A 17,980-nucleotide genomic window follows, 5' to 3' on the forward strand; every position below is an offset into this window, starting at 1 on the left:
TTGGTCCAAATCTCGTAAATTAAGATGTGTTGGGCCTCAAATAATACAAAATCAATCTTAGTCTCAAGTGTTTTTCATCTTTTAAATTTAATATATCTAAATAATGATATTAACGATTTCTTTTTAGTATGTGATAATATTTTTTACTTGTAATTATTTATATTTTATTATATTTTTTTTCATCATATCCATGAAAATTGATCAGGTTGGTCCTCTTAAGATTTTATCTCTCAATTTAAGTTTGCAATAAAAAAAACATAAAAAACAAAAAAAAAAAAATTGGGTGAAAAAGTCATCCTCTTTCGTCACAAAATGAGCTGTCATTAGTTGACCATCACTCCATCGCTTGACGGAAGTGACGGAGTGATGGTCAATAAAGCATTTTTATCTTTGTTTTAATTCTTGCTTATTGACCCACCTTTCCCATTATCTTCCAAAGAAAATATTCCTCTCTGCCTCCTCGCGACTAGATTCTCTTGCCAACTTGTTGCCAAAATAAAATAGAGACAATGACAATCTCCTTTGCTTCTCTCTTCAATCACCGCCACATTTTTTTGCCCCTTTTTACATAGTCTGAAAGAATTAATTCCTTTGATCATGCTGGCCCAAATTTACAAGAGAAAAGCCTGGAAGATTCCTCTAATTGATTGGTTGGACCTCTTTCTTTTTGCCCAAAAAAGCCGACACCTCTTGCCCCCCCACCTTTTTTTTTAATTTCATCTTCATGTTAAATAAGTGATCAGTTTCATTGGACTAAACCAAACAAGAAACCAATTACCCTTAGTGTGTTTTGAAGTTTCAATGTGTCTAGGATGTGTGGTAAATTGCTAATCTAAGCCTAAATTTATTATCGGATCTCATTTAAGTAATATACCTTTCAATTAATTCAATATAGTTAGAAAAGTATCAAAAAAGTTATGAACATGTTCCATTGGTACTAATTCAGTTCAAAACCTTTCAATTGGATTAATTTAGTCCGAAACACTTGCACATTGATACCAATTCAATCCATCAAGCTAATTTAAACTAAAAATTGCCAACGTAAATGCCAAGCATTCTATTTGACATGATTGGCATTGATATTGACATTTTAAAATAATTTTTTGATTTTTATTTAATTTTTCTTTTCTTTTCTTTTCTTTTTCTTTATTTCTTTCATTTTTTTTTTGGCTACGAAGGGTCTCTCATGACCTTGTCAGCCACGAGGCAAGGACTAGCAAACCCTCGTCGGCCACAGGCGATGGTCGCAGCCCTCGCCTAGGCAATGCCTTCCCGCTAGGGATGCGATGGCCCTTGAGTATTTCAAGAGATCTGAATTAAATGGAGTAGAAACGAATTGACCAAAAAACGCTAGAAGCTACACAGAAGGAAGAAACAAGCAGTACCATATTATTCACACAGTTTGATATCTCGCACAAAGCCCTCGGATAAATCATATGACATGAACCCAGGACAGATCAGAGTAGAAATAGGTCATACCGTATGGCATGATGCCATTTTATCACTTTGAACATTACTATGCTCGGCCTAAGGCACTGAATTCTATCATAAACATGGAACAGAGATTGATCTAGAGATAGCCCTTTTCTTTGCAGCACTGGATAGCTCCATCAAACATGTCCTCGATCCTGTACTTATACTCGAAGCCAGTGTCCAACAGCTTCCTCGACGAAAGGCTGGCGAGCCTGGGACCTTTTACTTCCTTCAAGGACCTACAAAGATTTAAAAAACTCTGCTCTCAGTTCAAGAACAGCAACAGTAGATCTGTTAGATCATGAAATGGGATACAGCAGGACTTACTCCGGTGAGGGTATCTGAAACTCCGGGTATCTTTCCGAGAGAAACTTGGACATCTCTTCGATGGTCATCGTGGCTGAGGAACATATGTACCGGCCCTTGGCGTCGGGGTGCTTGAAGAGGAAGATGTGCGCTCTCACCACGTCGTCCACATGCACGAGAGATGCTCTGAGGAGAATAGAGTAATCATTCTCGTTCCCTGTTAATTTCAAACGGGATTTTCCGCAGTCAAATTAAGACTTAAAGGAAGCGTGTACCATTGAAATAAACATGAAGATATGAGCGGCACGGCTTATGGTCTTGTCTTCCTTTGTCATACATTTGACATAGAACGGAGAAACGTTGTCAAATTATGGAAATTATGCATCTTTTTGGCGACCAAATCAATCAAAGTGGTCACTTTACCAAAAAAAAAAAAAAAATCAATCAAAGTGGTCATGAATATGACTATGATATGTAAGGTATAAGAATGTTATTGCAAAATCTATATATCATATTGACCAATATTACTTGAACGCTTAATTATGTGAGTCTCACATGATCAACGATCTAGATATATTTCACATACCTAATACCAAAGCCAGCGAATTCTGGACAGATGAGGCGAACTTGGGACAAATGAATGGTCCATGAACGAGTGAGGGAATGACTGTCACCACTTCCAGCCCGTGCCTCTCTCCGAACTCGAGAACCGCCTTCTCGGTCAATGTCTTTGAGATTGCGTATGAAGCTGCAAACCTCGCGATTCCTCTGATGGAGTCAACATCGCTCCACGAGTCCTCATCCAGTATACCAGCGTTGGAGTTGTTAAGTTGAACTGCATACAAGCTTGAGGTGTACACAACCCGCTTCACGGTCTTGGAGTTCAGGCAGGCCCTCAGGATGCCTAATGCTCCATCGATGCATCTTTTGGTGACGACTGGCTCTGGCTCTCTGTCCTCAAAGTCCACTGGGGTGGCGACGTGGAAGACTCCGACACAGCCATCAATGGCTGGGCCGAAACTCTTGGGGTCACCGAGCTCAGCAGTGAGGATTCGGAGCCTTTCCGATGCTCCTGGCAGATTTTTCAAGAAGCTGATGTCTCTGGTGCCATCTGATCAGTACGATCCGTCGATCGTGTCCCAAATAAAAGTTCAAATATTTAAGAGGATATGGATTTGTCGTGTTAATAAGAGAAATTGATCCAGAGAAAATTAACTGATACAACATGGCTCATTCAGGAAATAATCTGAATACACCTTAAAACTTAGCAATATGGACTGCAAGAAAAGCTGATTCAAGAGAGCGTGAGAGAGTTCATATGTAGAACAAGAGCAAGAAATTTTGTCTTAGTCACCTGGGCATATGGAACATGTTCATATCTGATCATATAAGAGAAATCTAATCATTATTAACCAAGTCTATCGCCATTAATTTAACCCATATTTAGTCAATCTTATGCTTTCTCATGCATGAAAAGCGGCATATGATCTATGTCCGACTGTTATTCCAATCAAAATCGTTCCTCGACGCCCGTACCGGACAGTATAAATAATTTCTGCAATAGCTAACGCCCAAACCCTTTCTGCGTTTATTTCTCCACAAACACAGACCATTTGAAACGCATACGTATTGTGCATGCACAAACAGATCAGAGAATGTATGGACAGCACAGAACATCAGTCAAAAGAACTTTACACTTGACCAGAACTCATGCCAATTTTTTTATGTTCAGGCAGGAAAAAAGAAGAAAGACTTACCCGGGTCGGGTCTGACGGTGGTCCGGACCGAGTAACCCTGTTCGAGGAGCCTCATGACGAGCCATGAAGCTATGAAGCCAGTACCACCCGTCACGCACACCGTGCTTCTGTTGCCCTCCATAGCTTGGAGAAGTGAAGAGCTTCAAGTTTCAGAAGGCACCAAACTTTTTCGAGTGACCTTGATGTTTTGGCCGGCAGAGTCTGCTTGCGTCTTCCTTACTGAAAAAGTGGGTGCAACCAATTGCTTAAGCTTTCTCTCTAAGAGTTATATGGATAATGTCCGCATTGAATGATAACTGCTCGGGCTGCTTTTCTTCAATCCGTCACTGCAGCCTATCACCATGGCGTTGGATAAACATAAATTTTTCTACGTGAGGTAAGAGGATGCTTGAGACACTAGCTGGCCCAAGATTCGGTCACACAACTCGAATTTATGACCTTGTTAAAGACAATGCAACCTCTTTACCACTAGGCTACCACACTTGGTGATACATAGCCATGCTTCATATGCGAAAACTCTAAACTGACATACAGCCAACGATGAGACAAATGATTTTTACAATATTTTAAAAATTTTCAATTTTTACCTTTTCTTTTCCTTTTTATATTCATTTTGATTCTATTAGTATTTAGCAATATTTAGAGCACAAGTTGTAGGCCCTACTTTATTTTAAATGAAGAACCTTCCGTTCTAAAAAAGTTCTGACTCTTTTGATCGAATGCTTGATTTTGTTGGTTTTGGAGCTTCCTCATCATCCTATTATGTTATATTTCTTTTTTTTTTTCCTATTTTCGACAATTCGAGGCCTCAGCAACGGCCATTGGAGGTCGTCGGCCACAACAAGGACTCGTGGACCACAATGAGGGTATTGTGGTTCCTTGCCCAAATATAGATGAGGCAAGGGCTAGTGTGCCAAATTGCAATTCTTTGTGGTCGACCTCCCCCGCTTGAATTGGCTCGAACCCTCACTTGATGGCCTTCGTTAGCCATCATTGAGGCCCTGGACCGGCGGAGGAAATAGGAAAAAAAAAAGAAAGAAAAGAAAAGAAAAATTCAAAAATTTAGAAAAAAAAAAAGATTATAAAAATCGTTTGTGCACATGAGATGCCTAATGCCCAAGTTAACGATTTTGGACTAAATTTGATTTGAAGAATTGCATTAATAAATCATAAAAAAAATTAGGACCGAGTTGATCAAATTAAAAAAAAATTAAATTGAATTGGCTCTCGCATAATAATTTTAGGATATTTTAGATTTTTTTTTTTTCAAAATCGATACATATCGCTTGGCATTCTAGAAGAGGATGACCGTCATGCTTTTCAGTGGTAGGGGAGGATTTATCTCTTCCATTGTCCTCGTCAAATTATTAGGGGAGGTTGGTGCTCAGTATCAATCCAACGCAGGAGGGGGCCCCACACGGTGAAGACCCTACTCCTTGTCAACTTCATTGAACCGTGTAATTTGGACTTTCGCGGGAGAAGTTGCGCTTACCATTGTCTCACGTAATAATTCAAGCATTTTAGATGTATGTTTCTTAAAGATGAGAATCAAGTACTTTATTGATAACACTCATAGTCGGGAATGGCTCTTACTTTCATTGCCCGACAATGTCATCACATTCCTCCACCTCCACTGACAAGTTATATTGATATATCATCTTCACACACTCACAGAAAAATAATCAAATATAATTAGAATTTTTAAAATAAAAATTAAATATTTATAAAATAGCAAAACAAACTTTCGAACATAAACAATAGTCTATGTAGAGACGGGCACGAGATGGGGAAAACAAAGTGCTCTTGCAATTTGAAGTGATAAACATAGGGTTAGAACAAAACATCCATCAATATGAAGTGATATTATCACTATTAATACAAGGTTTTTGATATTTCTGACACATAAACTAGCTCCTCCTATCTAATGTTCTTCATATTCTCTCTTCCACCACACCACATCATACCACAAGTAATTGCACGCCAAAAGAAAGACCTTTTGCTCTACTTGTGCAAAAGATTCGTCCATTAAATCATTCATAAAAAATTTCACAAAAATAATCCCGGGGCTATACCAAGTCAAACTTCTCAAAGGAGTATTAAGCAACGACATCCGCAACATCGCCAACCCAAATAATCAAAATGTAATTAGAATTGGCACAGCAAAACGAAGGGAGACTTTCGAACATCAAATCTTTTTTTTTTTTTTTTTGGTCGGTTCGAACATCAAATCAAAACATCAGGAGATGAGAGGAATGGGGGAGGGCAGAAAGGCACAAGCATGAAGACGACTACCCGAGCCGATTTCAATACCAGAACAACGAGGAAACCAAAAGTCCAGAAAAGAAAGAGAAAGAAAGAGAGATGACATCAACCAACCAAGTAGAGTCTACGAGAGAGAGAGTATAACTAAGGATCAAGCAAGTTGGAGGAGACGACCGGCAGCGAGACAAGCGGAAGCAGCGGCAATTTAACGAAAAATTAATTTCTTTAAATAAATTTTTCTTTCCTTTTAAATTTTTTTCTTTAGAAATTTCTACTACTATTAAAACAATGCTCCTATTGTCTATATGCTGTGCAATTTAATGAAAATTATTTTTGTTAGGGGTTAAAAATTAATTCATAATTTTCTATACAAGTAATGAATGATTAAACGAGTCAGTAAAATTTAGGTGTCAACGCACTTTATTAGACAAATTCCATAAATGATAAATTACAATATTAATTAATATACCTCACAGAAAAACTTTTACAATCATTCCTTCACATGTGAAATACTAATCCCTAGATACTTCAAGCGCGATCAGATCATAACACCAACCAAGAAAATGGTTGATCTTTGTTGTTTATATGAAAAGTGCAATATTATTCAAGTTACAGATCATCTGGCAACTATGATTGGTAGTTAATTAATTGTTCAGCCTCCACTTTTTAAGGCTCTAAACCTGCTCATAGGAGATGCAGAAGAGAGATGTTCATCAAATCTACGGATTATGAAGCACAAAAAGCGATTGAAGATGGCAAAATATTGCGCCTAGAAAGGAAAAGATCCTATTGATGAGAAGAAACTACCTTAAACAACAAAGACAGGGCTTCAACACCGACAGAAAGAAGTCAATAGAGTACAACGTGCGAAACGAGCGACAAAGGAGATTTGGTATAAATTGGTGGTAACCCATGTGGAAACCAGCAAAATGAAGAAAAGCAAAATTATCTCTCTCACAGCTAATTAGGATATGTTCAATATGGATGAGAATGTTTGTATACTCGCTTAATAAATACTGTGCATGAACTACCACTGCTTTTTCTCCAAAACTTTAGAGGCAAAAAAGTTATCACGGAACAACAATGGAAGCGATGGACACAAAAAGGATGTAACTTGCTTTGATTGTAAGAAAGTCAGACATATCAAGTTCGACCATCCTACTAACAAGAGGAGGAGGACGAGATCAAAAAAATATAAGGCAAAGAAATCGAGTTGGAGCAATCTCCATGATGGGTTTTTCTATGTGTAGATGGGCCTAAGTAGGCCCGTCCGCTCATGATGGGCCTAAGAACCCGGCCTACAAGTTAAGGGTCCATGTATAAAGGGTTGGGATATGAAAGGGTACGTTGAGGGATTGCGTCTTTTGGAAGAGGCGTTTTACATTGAGGGGTTACGTCTTTTTGGGGAGACGTTTTAAGAGACAGAGACAAAAAGAGAACGTACCTTTACGTAGGAACGTTTTCACTTTCTCCCCCTCCCAAAAAGAATGTACGTCTTTTTAGAGTTTTTATCCCCTTAATAACAATAGTACGCTTCTCGATAGAATGGGATTAGGATTCTTCTCGAATTTCAACATTGGTGTTTTAATTTATGGAAAATAAGGTACGTTTGTTTTCGTGACGTGCTTTTCGATCGGTGATACATGTGTTTCTTGGGCTCGTATTCCGTTTTAAGGGAGGAAACATCTCTTCCATTGTCTTGCTCAAATCAGTAGTGGAGGTTGGTGCTCAGTGTCAATAGAGCACAAGAGGGGGCCCCACATAGTGAAGGAGAAAATATTGACAGCAAGGACAACTCAGCAAAAAATGAGTCCCTTTATTTTTCGACATGTGTCCCACAGGCCCCACAAGTCGGTCTCCCTCAGGACCCTATTGCTTGTCAACTTTCTTGAGCTGTCTAATTTGGACTTTTGCCAGATAAGTTGCACTTACCATTGTTGTTTGACACATGTCAGCCATTCACATGGTCTTTTCCTCTCGTGATAAAACTGTCGAAAACTACATCGCCCCAATAGGCAGCCCCCAATAATTGACACATTAGTTGGCATCAGGAAATGATTACATTATTTTTTTTTTTCTTTTTCAAAAATTTATGACTTGCGATAAATTACTATTTTCGCAATAATCCAAAGATCATTATGCCAACAAAGCTAATTCATACATGGGGCTATGTTGACAATTGCCAGTCTTGGTGTAGCGTTTGCGAAAAGCCATCGAAGCATTGGTGTCGCGCTCCTTCGACCACCCACCTGCACACGAGGATCGTGAATTGTATATTAGACTCCGGCCACTATCAATGAAGCAGAGTGGCCAGGCCAAATCCGGACTTGTCCTCGATGCGCTCAGTGCCAAGCACCTAATCTGACTTTATTGTGCTTGATACAATATAAGAAATCGACAAACGACATAAGTTCATTATAAGTAAGTGCCATGCATAAGTGCATACATAAGTATCCTCGGATGAGACAAAAACCGCGATTCGAGTGAGTTGGGTGCACCTTCATATGTAACCATTTTCTCTGCAGCTCCGTACAGCTCCGTCGAACATGTACTCGAGGCCATGCTTGAACTCGAAGCCGATGTCCAAGAGCTTTTTCGACGAAAGGCACGGCATCAAATTACCTTTAATTTCCTTTAGAGCGCTGAAAAAGTAAGAAGCCCTTTTGGTTAATGCCAAAGCAATGGTATCGTAAAACCTCTTAAGTACTTAAATTTTCGAAATATATAAACATCGTCAATTCATAGATCTGCATAAAAATTTCGACTCCGCGCACAAACAGACCAATTCGAAATAAAGAAAATGTATATTCGAGAATTCTCGAAGAGGAACATGAGAATCGAAAAAGCTTTTCCTCGGCGACGACACTGAAAGTTCTGGGAACCTCTGGGAGAGAAGCTCGGCCATCTCTTCGAGGGTGATCACGTCGGAAGAGCAGATGAACCTGCCTTTGGCCGAAGGGTGTTTGAAGAGGTAGATATGCGCCCTTGCCACGTCGTGCGGATGCACCACCGATGTCTTGGATAAACACACATTCTTATATGGGTTTGCGTCTCCTGCAATATATAAAGGTACATCAAAACCTTAATCTCTCGTCTTAACTCGTATGAATAATGGAAATTGGGTCGCGCTCGACACCAGGCCAAGGCTCCTTCACCGTCCGATTAATTTTTGCTTTGGTTGTAAGAAATTAGGACATGTCAAGTTCAAGTATCCTGTTTGCAAGAGAAGGAGGGAGGAAATCAAAGAAATACAATTACAGTATCTCTCGTGAAGAGGAGAGAAAGCAAAGGCGAACTTCTGTTTAATGGCCAGTGCCAATGCTATGGAATAGGTAAAATAGTTTTCTTGATTGGTGATTTTCGATGATGATTTTGATTTTGCATCGGAAGAAATGTATGTCAAGTGGAAAAGGGTTTCAACAAAGAACTTTGTGCTGAATAACTCTATAGGAAGAAAATACAGAAACAGAAACAAGAAAGGTTTGAAGAATGAAAGTGCGTTTTATGCAGTATTCCCAATAAGAAAGGCAGAGTTGCTTGATATAGCATGGATTGAAAAAGACAGTGGAGATGTTATGGATTTCTTACAGTACATGGCAACATATGTGGCGTATTAAGCTTCACAAACAGAAAATTTCAACAATATCCATTATCATGCCATAAGTGCTTCTGCTCGCAGTACTGCAATATCAAATACACAAGAACAGAAATATACAGTACCAAAATATTGTATGCGGTTTGATATCTCGTACATGGCCCTTGGAGAAATCAGTTTTCACAAGCTGTGCTAGATGTACAGTACGCATTTTCTCAACATATTTCTCTATTCTTTCTGCATTTTGTTTAGAGGACTATATTCAGCTCAGGTCAGAAAAGAAATAGGTCACACCATTATACGGTGTCATGCCAGCTTTTTAGTACTCCAAGCATCACTACTGTTGGCCTGATTTACTGTATTCTATTATATGCATGGAATGGCTTCGGCAGATCTAGAGATACCCCTTTTCTTTGCAACATTGGATGGCTCCGTCAAACATTTCCTCAATCCCATACTTATACTCGAAACCTGCGTCCAGCAGCTTCCTTGACGATAGGCGGGTGAACCTGGGGCCTTTCACTTCCTTCAAGGATCTACAAAGATTTGAAAAGCTTTGCTCTCAGTTCAAGAACAGCAATATTAGATCTGTTAGATCTTGAAATGGCATATAACCGGACTTACTCTGGTGAGGGTATCTGAAATTCTGGGTATCTTTCGGAGAGAAACTTGGACATCTCCTCGATGGTCATTGTGGCCGAGGAACATATGTACCGCCCCTTGGCATCAGAGTGCTCGAAGAGGAAGATGTGTGCTCTTGCCAGGTCGTCTACATGCACGAAAGATACTTCGAGAAGAATAGGGTATTCATTCTCATTCCCTGTTCATTTCAAACCCCAGTCAATCTAAGATTTGAGATTCTTTGTATCATCGAAATGAAGATAAACATATGAATGGACAGATTTTAGTCTTGTCTTCCTTCGTCATATACTTGACATTAAACAGAGACCTTGTAAAATTTTGGAATTTATGTATCATTTTGGCGACCAAAACAATCAAATTGGTCATGAATTTGACTATAATACAGAATATGTAATCATGAAAAGTTATTGTAAAATCTATAGTCATGTAGATCAATATTATTTGAACCACAGCTTATATGAGATTTCTGGGGATATCACGTGATCAATGGTACAGGTAGACTTGACTTACATGATTTATGTTGATCATGTGATATATTTTCGTTTATCACCTTACCTAATATCAAAGCCAGCGAAGTTCGGACGGATCCGGCAAACTTGGGGCATATGAAGGGCCCGTGGACAAATGTGGGAACCACGGTCACCACTTCCAGTCCATGCTGCTCGCCAAACTCGAGAACCGCCTTCTCAGTCAACGTCTTCGAGATCCCATACGAAGCTCCAAACTTCGTCATTTGTCGGATGGACTCGACATCGCTCCAGGTGTCCTCATCCAATATATCGGCCCCGGAGTTCTTGAGTTGAGCTGCAGCCGCACTCGAAGTGTACACGACCCGCTTCACTGTCTTGGAGTTCAGGCAGGCCCTCAGGATGCCTAACGCTCCATCGATGGATCTTTTGGTGACCACTGGCTCCGGCTCTCTGTCCTCGAAGTCCACTGGGGTGGCGACGTGGAAGACTCCAACACAGCCATCAATGGCTGGGCTGAAACTCTCGGGGTCGCTGAGATCGGCAGTGAGGATTTGAAGCCTTTCTGATGCTCCTGGGAGATTTTTCAAGAAGCTGATGTCTCTTCTGCCATCTGATTTGAACGAATAGGTCATTCACGTCACAAATAAAAGCTCAAACATTTAATGGGAAATTGATGTGCAAGGTTAACCGGAGAAAGCAGTCCAGAATAAATTAACTAACGTGACTCATTCAGAAAACACTCTGAATTACAGCATTAAACTTAGCAACAAGAACTGCAAGAAAAGCTAATTCAAGAGAGAACAAGAGCAAGAGATTTTATATTAGCCACCTCGGCATATGGTACATGTGCATCTCAATCATATAAGAGAAAACAGATCATCATTAACCAATTCAGCTATCGCTAATCCAACCCATCTTTAGTTCATCTTATGCCTCCTTATGCTTGAAAAGGCAGCAATAAGGGGTGGCTTTCTTATAATTCTATGTCTAATGACAATTCCGATCAGAATGGATCCTCAAACGCCCAAATCGGACAAAATACATAGAAATTTCTCCATTTGTCGATACCTCAACTTTCTGCATAAACATTTCACATACACTTAATCTAACAATCAATCTTTGATCAAGAAAGCTAACCTTAGTATTGCCAATAAATTTGCAGGCATAGACAGATCAGATCATGTTGGACTGTCATGTCAACATGTATAGTACAAAACATCAATCTCAGACTATACACTTGATCAGAACTCATGGCAAGAATGAATTTCCATGTTCAAGCAGGAAGAAAGAAGAAGAGAGACTTACTCGGGTCAGGTCTGATGGTGGTCCGGACGGAGTAACCATGTTCAAGGAGCCTCATGATGAGCCATGAAGCTATGAAGCCAGTACCGCCTGTCACGCACACCGTGCCTTTGTTGCCCTCCATAGCTTGGAGAAGTGTGAAGCTTCAAGTTTCAGGAAGCATCTAACTTTTTTGGGTGACCCTGATGTTTTGGCCAGCAGAGCATGTGCGCTTCTCCACTTAAAGTGGATGCAACTAGGGTTGAGCACCTGGAATATGAGACCCAAGAATCGGATTGGTTAGAAATTATAGATTTCAACTTTCAAGGTATACAAGGTAGGTTATAGGTTTCAAAAAAAAGAAAATTTGTCTCGATGGGTAGATTATAAATTCTTAATTGGAAGAACCAGGAACCGGAAACTTGGAACCTGTAATCTAAAATCTGGAATAAGTTTTAATGTTTTTCTTAATTCATTTCTTCGTGCGATCTTACGATATTTCACGCCATTCAATAATAAATGTATAACTTAAAACATTAATTTGAACTTTCATTTTATGAACAAAATTTTTACTTTATCAATATTCATATTTTTCCATATGTTTTTATGATCTAGTGAATTATAAAAGTAAATGGTGATCATAAAAAATTTAATACATTATAATTAATTAATTAATAATATAAGATAAAATCTAGAGTAAATCCCGAAACTAACCATGGAATTTATGACAAAGAGACTGGTACGATTCTATCATTATCCCATCCCCAAAAGAGGACGACCCTCATCATGCCTTTCGATGGGAGTGGAGGTTTCCACAATTCTCTGTCATGGTCCTGCTCGAATTCTGGTGGTGGGGTTGGCGCCCAGTCTCAATCCACCGAAAGGGACCATCCATGGCGAAAAACCCTGCTTTTCGATTCCTTCGAACTTTCTATCCGGAGTAGCGCCTGACCGGTGTCGATCGTTTACACGATCTTTATCCTCACCCAGCTGTGGTTGGAAGAAACGGGAACTGTATTTGCCTCAGTGGGGACTGGGGAGCACGCCTAGCTAGGTTAACAGTGCATGTTGACTTTCTTGCCAGTGACGAAGCAAAGTTACTTTCCCTTTTGTGTCTCTCGTGCGCCCGTCCTTTCGTTTCCCCCACTATTGCTATCTGATCCGCACGCTGGTCCGATTTCTCTGAAGATGTGGGTGATTCTACACTGACCCAGCAGTCGCATTACGTCGTATATGGTACTCATGTTGATGACAAAAATTTCTTTTAAATCACTTCAATGTCACTTTTTCAAAAAATAATCATTAAGTATCAATTCCGATTTAGATGGCGGGAAATTTCACTTGGCCTTATTTTATTAACATTTCCTACTAACGCGACTTGCCATAATGCTTCATTGGCATTTTATTCTTTAAACCACATCCTTTTCAACTTTTGCCCCAAATTTGAAACCCTAATTTAATTTTTCCCCCAAAATCACTCTTCCTCTCCACAAAGCCACTGCAAATCGAGGTCAAACTTTTTTCTTTGCTTATGATGGAATGCTCGTGAGACTGTGTTAGTGAGTGAAGAAGGCCAAATTTCATTGGTTAACTGATGATTACTTGATTGTGAGATGGTAATTTGTAGAGAGCGACTAAGCTACCTGAAATGGTGGGCACATGAGCAAGAGGATGGGGCACAATAGAGCAACAATATTGAGGGGAATAAATATCCGTGCCCGACTTCAACTTTCCCTTAAGAGATAGCCTTAATATCAGATCGGATGCAACCAAGATAGAATGCCAGAATTTCTAGGTATCCTTGGACCGATTGAAAGCGAAAACAGAGATAAAATTTGGATTGGAGAGTAGGCAAAAATCGTCGGTGCTCAAGGAGATACAGTTGAACCAGTGAAGGTGTTGAAAGGACGAAGACCCCTCAGGAGTAAGATGGAGACGAAAGCTCAACAACTATACTCCTTTGCTCTTGGGATAAAATGTCTCGGCTTTGTACCCTATTGGAAGAGGGATCTTGGAGTTTGAGAACAAGGATGGAAATTATAGTCTAATCCATGCTTGGAGAATTCAAAAGGGGCCATGGAAGACCCTAGCAGCAGTAGTGGGTACACCCACAGCAATAGAGACGAAACCTAATCCCCGATAGAGAGTCGCTAGGGCAAGACGACCCATAGCAATGTGTTTGCCTTGTGAGAGTTAAAAAGCCAAACCTCTCAACTCTCGACCTACTTGAAGAGAAGAATGGCAAAATCAAACTTGGACAGCCAGTAAAGCAGGAAAGCTACATGCTCTTCATTTTCGACATCACCCGTCCGGTGAGCATAAGTGGTTTAAAAATGGGTACAAGAAAGATCGGCATCTTGCAGAAAAAAGGAGCGAGCCACAAGATCAACGACACTGGTGTCATCGCCATATGGACTCAAGCCAATGATAGCATACAAATCGAGAGGGTTACCAACATCGGGCCAAATCTAAGAAAGAAACAGTTGACCGATGGAGACTAGAAACTTGCTATGCTCCCTAAAAGTTTATGGTTAAGCTTCCAGTCAAAGGTACAAAACTTAAGGCTTTATCGAATCGAGCTTTACACCATACCTCGTAGCTAGCATTTTTCAATCTAAAATACCAGTCAAATAAGGTATGATTGAAAGGATAAAAAGTCCTAAGCTTTTGAGAAGAGGGACTCAAGACATGCTCCAAAAGGTGATCCCTTTGGGAGTCTGTGACACCTGTGGTGTCAGAACTTGGCACAATGAGACACTTAAATACAAAAAGTTAAGAAAGTGGCACTTAAACGCCAAAATCGGAGCAAAATGGATCGATTAAGTGCTAACGACAATTGAAGATTGACAAACTATTGCACCTAGAAAGGAAATGATCCTATTGATGAGAAGAAACTACCTTAAACAACAAAGACATGGCTTCAACACCGACAGAAGAAGTCAATATACAACATGCGAAATGGGTGGCAAATGAGATTTGGTATAAATTGGTGGTAACCCATGTGGAAACCAGCAAAATGAAGAACAGCAAAATTATCTCTCTCACAACTAGTTAGGATATGTTTAATATGGATGAGAACATATGTATACTCATTAATAAATGCTGTGCATGAACTACCATTGCCTGGCAAAATTTTCGAAAATGCAGAATTGATTCTTTTGTTGGGCATAGCATCAAGATCCTTTTGACTCATAAATCACTTCAAAAGTCCTTGAAATATCTTCCAGATTAATCTAGGAGAGACGCAAAATACAAGTCACAAGGATCTTGATGCTATGCCTAGGCAAAAAATTGAACCGAAAACCGAACCGAACCGAACCGAAAAATTGGATTTTTCAGTGGGCTTTCATGACTATTAAAATCAAAATTATTTTTATCGGTTTGAACTGAATCAAATTGAACCGAAAACTGACTTATCTTGGAAACGGTGGAAACCAAAACCAAAACCAAACTGAATCAAGAACCCAAATTTCGGTTCAGATTCGGTTCGGATCTCATCATTTTTCAAAAAACCGAACCGTTGCTCCACTCAAATGAAAAGGACTACACCAAGAAGAACATATCAGTTGCTAATCACTCAAATGAGGATATTGACTCTTCAGGTAACGGTGACTGAGACTATCATACTCACTAGAAAAGTTCAAGTGTTCTCTCCAAAACTTTAGAGGCAAAAAAGCTATCACGGAACAACAGCAGAAGCTATGGACACAAAAAGGACGTAACTTGCTTTGATTGTAAGAAAGTCGGACATATCGAGTTCGATAATCCTGCTAACAAGAGGAGGATGACGAGATCAAAGAATACAAGGCAAAGAAATAGAGTTGAAGCAATCTCCGTATCTCTAGTGAAGAAGTAAACTCTTGATTGTGATGCTTTTCGATGATGATTTTGATTTTGCATTTGAAGAAATGTGTATTGAATGAGGGAAATTGTTCTTTAAAGGAACAAAATACTGTTTTGAAGAAAGAAAGTATGTTTTATGCAATGTTCCCCATAAGATCAGGGGGAGTTACTTGATATAGAATGGATAAAAAGAGGCTGGAGATATTATTATTATTATTATTATTATTATTATTATTATTATTATTATTATTATTATTTTGGTAAAGGACTGGGAGATATTATTGTCTATGGTATTCTTCTACAAAAAGTGTAATATGAGAAGTTGAATGCCAGTATTGAAAAATGACCCATTTGTAGTTTAATCTTAGAGCACATGGCAACATCGATAGTGCATTAAGCATTAGAAACAAAGATTGCCGACGCTATTGACGGAGAACAAAACATGCATATGCAGTGATCAATGCTATAAGTGCAACATACTCTCAGTACTGCAACATTAAATACAAAAGAACGGAAGCATACAGTATTAAGATTCTTCAAGCAGTTTAATATCTCGTGCGTAGCCCATTGAGAGATCAGTTTTCACGAGCCGTGCTAGATACATGGTACTCGTTTTCTCAATATGTTCCTTTATTTTTTGTCTGCAATTTTTCTTAGAGGACTAAATGAAAATGAAGCCAGACATTCGCCCTGGCCTGCATACAATTTTGTTGTATACATCGACTGCGATTGGATCTTAAAGAAATCCCTTTCTTTGCAGCACCAGATGGCTCCGTCGAACATGTCCCTAATCCTGTACTTATACTAGAAACCGCGTCCAACAGCTTCCTCGACAAAGGCTGGCGAATATGAGGCCTTTCACTTCCTTCAAGGACCTGCAAGATTTGAAATTTTTTTTACTTTGACTTCAAGAACATCAATAGCGGATCTGTTAAATCATGAAATGAGATATGAGAAGACTTTACTCTAGCGAGGTATATGAAACTCCGAGTATCTTTTCGAGAGAAACTTGACATCTCTTTAAAGGAACAGATGTAAGAGTTTTTCTGATGTAAACTACATTAATTAAGATTGTAATTTATCGTTTACGGGGTTGGTCTAATAAGATAAGGCATAAGGTTTTTAATAGCCGAATATGGGTTCGACTTATGTGGGCCAAGTTAGCCCAACCCGTGATGAGAGACCCATCTAAACTTTATAAATGAGGCTAAGATCCTCCTCTAACCCTCATTCTTCCATCACGAACACTCTCCACTCTCACCTCATGGAAGTCGTGAGGGGCGGTCTCATCACACTAGGATCCGAGGACCATAGAGGAAAGAACCTCAAATCGATCATCATTCCGCATAAAGAACGGTGGATTTTAAATTAGGTACACAAATCTTCGTCTACTAACATGTTTGAGTTTCTACTTAAGTCAATCCTAGGATGCCGCTTGACGCCAACATTTGGTATGAGAGCCTCGTAGCCTAAAACTCCAACTATTGCATTTGGCCCGTATTCGGAAATTTTGTCCATTGAAACTTGATTTTGAAAACATATTTAGACTTATCTCATTGGGATGAGCATTTCGATGGATGGCACACCTCCGATGGAGGTCAAACTAATCCCGCCCATTAACATTTCGAATTTAACTACCTTTGGACTGTTTTGATGGTTTTCATGATTTTTGGTCGGTGAAAGTGGATTTGATCACTTATTTGGCTTTTTATTCGTTAATATGAACATTTTGGTGGGGTCGTACACCTCCAAACAAGGTTGGACGCACCGCCACATACCTACATGCGTTGCCGCGGCTCCGGTGTGATCACCTAAGGCAATGGGTGACGTCATCAATCACGTCACCTTGCTGACTCGCGCCCCTTGCCATGCGCGTGATGATGTCATGGCTAACGCCAAAGGGCGATGATGACCGGCGTTGACCAAGTTGACTCCGACCTAAGTTGATTAGGTCCTCACCCGGTGGACAATTAACTAGTCTCGATGGACTATTGATTGGTCGGATCGGGCCGAACCGTTGATCGGTTGGATCGACGATACTAAGGTACTAGTCAATTTGGCATGCTCGCGTGGCAGCTCACATGCCACGCATTCCGGCAGCAGCGTGAGGCGTCCTTGGGACATGGTTTGCATCGGCGTACTCATATAAAAGTACTCTACACTATGATGTGTTTATTTTTATATGTTTGATGATTTTATGGATATGAACATGCATGTGAAACCTAAAGTACATGATTTTTTGGTATTTTTGAGTATTTTTCATGTATTTCTCTATGATTTTGGAAATACGTTATGAACTTGCATGTGTATCATCACATAAAGATTGTGTAGAGCATTGATTCATTAATAAT

At 39.6% G+C, this 17,980-nt stretch overlaps 3 protein-coding genes across 3 annotated transcripts; all 3 read right to left on the reverse strand.

Moving 5' to 3' along the window:
- Positions 1 to 1,455: 1,455 nt before the first annotated feature.
- On the reverse strand, positions 1,456 to 3,768 carry LOC120293260 (vestitone reductase-like). Its single transcript, XM_039312301.1, has 4 exons — positions 3,537 to 3,768; positions 2,366 to 2,890; positions 1,801 to 1,996; positions 1,456 to 1,712 (listed from the first exon to the last, which is right to left on the reverse strand). The coding sequence occupies exons 1-4, from the start codon at positions 3,655 to 3,657 to the stop codon at positions 1,571 to 1,573; spliced, it is 984 nt and encodes a 327-aa protein (XP_039168235.1). The 5' UTR covers positions 3,658 to 3,768; the 3' UTR covers positions 1,456 to 1,570.
- Positions 3,769 to 7,967: 4,199 nt separating this feature from the next.
- Positions 7,968 to 9,595, reverse strand: LOC104431417 (vestitone reductase-like). Its single transcript, XM_039312238.1, has 3 exons — positions 9,519 to 9,595; positions 8,681 to 8,852; positions 7,968 to 8,440 (listed from the first exon to the last, which is right to left on the reverse strand). The coding sequence occupies exons 1-3, from the start codon at positions 9,550 to 9,552 to the stop codon at positions 8,299 to 8,301; spliced, it is 348 nt and encodes a 115-aa protein (XP_039168172.1). The 5' UTR covers positions 9,553 to 9,595; the 3' UTR covers positions 7,968 to 8,298.
- LOC120293234 (vestitone reductase-like) lies at positions 9,405 to 12,054 on the reverse strand. The gene is made up of 4 exons (XM_039312237.1): positions 11,811 to 12,054; positions 10,591 to 11,115; positions 10,018 to 10,213; positions 9,405 to 9,929 (listed from the first exon to the last, which is right to left on the reverse strand). The coding sequence occupies exons 1-4, from the start codon at positions 11,929 to 11,931 to the stop codon at positions 9,788 to 9,790; spliced, it is 984 nt and encodes a 327-aa protein (XP_039168171.1). The 5' UTR covers positions 11,932 to 12,054; the 3' UTR covers positions 9,405 to 9,787.
- Positions 12,055 to 17,980: the final 5,926 nt, after the last annotated feature.

This window comes from Eucalyptus grandis, chromosome 5 (genome assembly GCF_016545825.1).
Source record: "Eucalyptus grandis isolate ANBG69807.140 chromosome 5, ASM1654582v1, whole genome shotgun sequence".
Classification (NCBI taxonomy): Eukaryota; Viridiplantae; Streptophyta; class Magnoliopsida; order Myrtales; family Myrtaceae; genus Eucalyptus; species Eucalyptus grandis.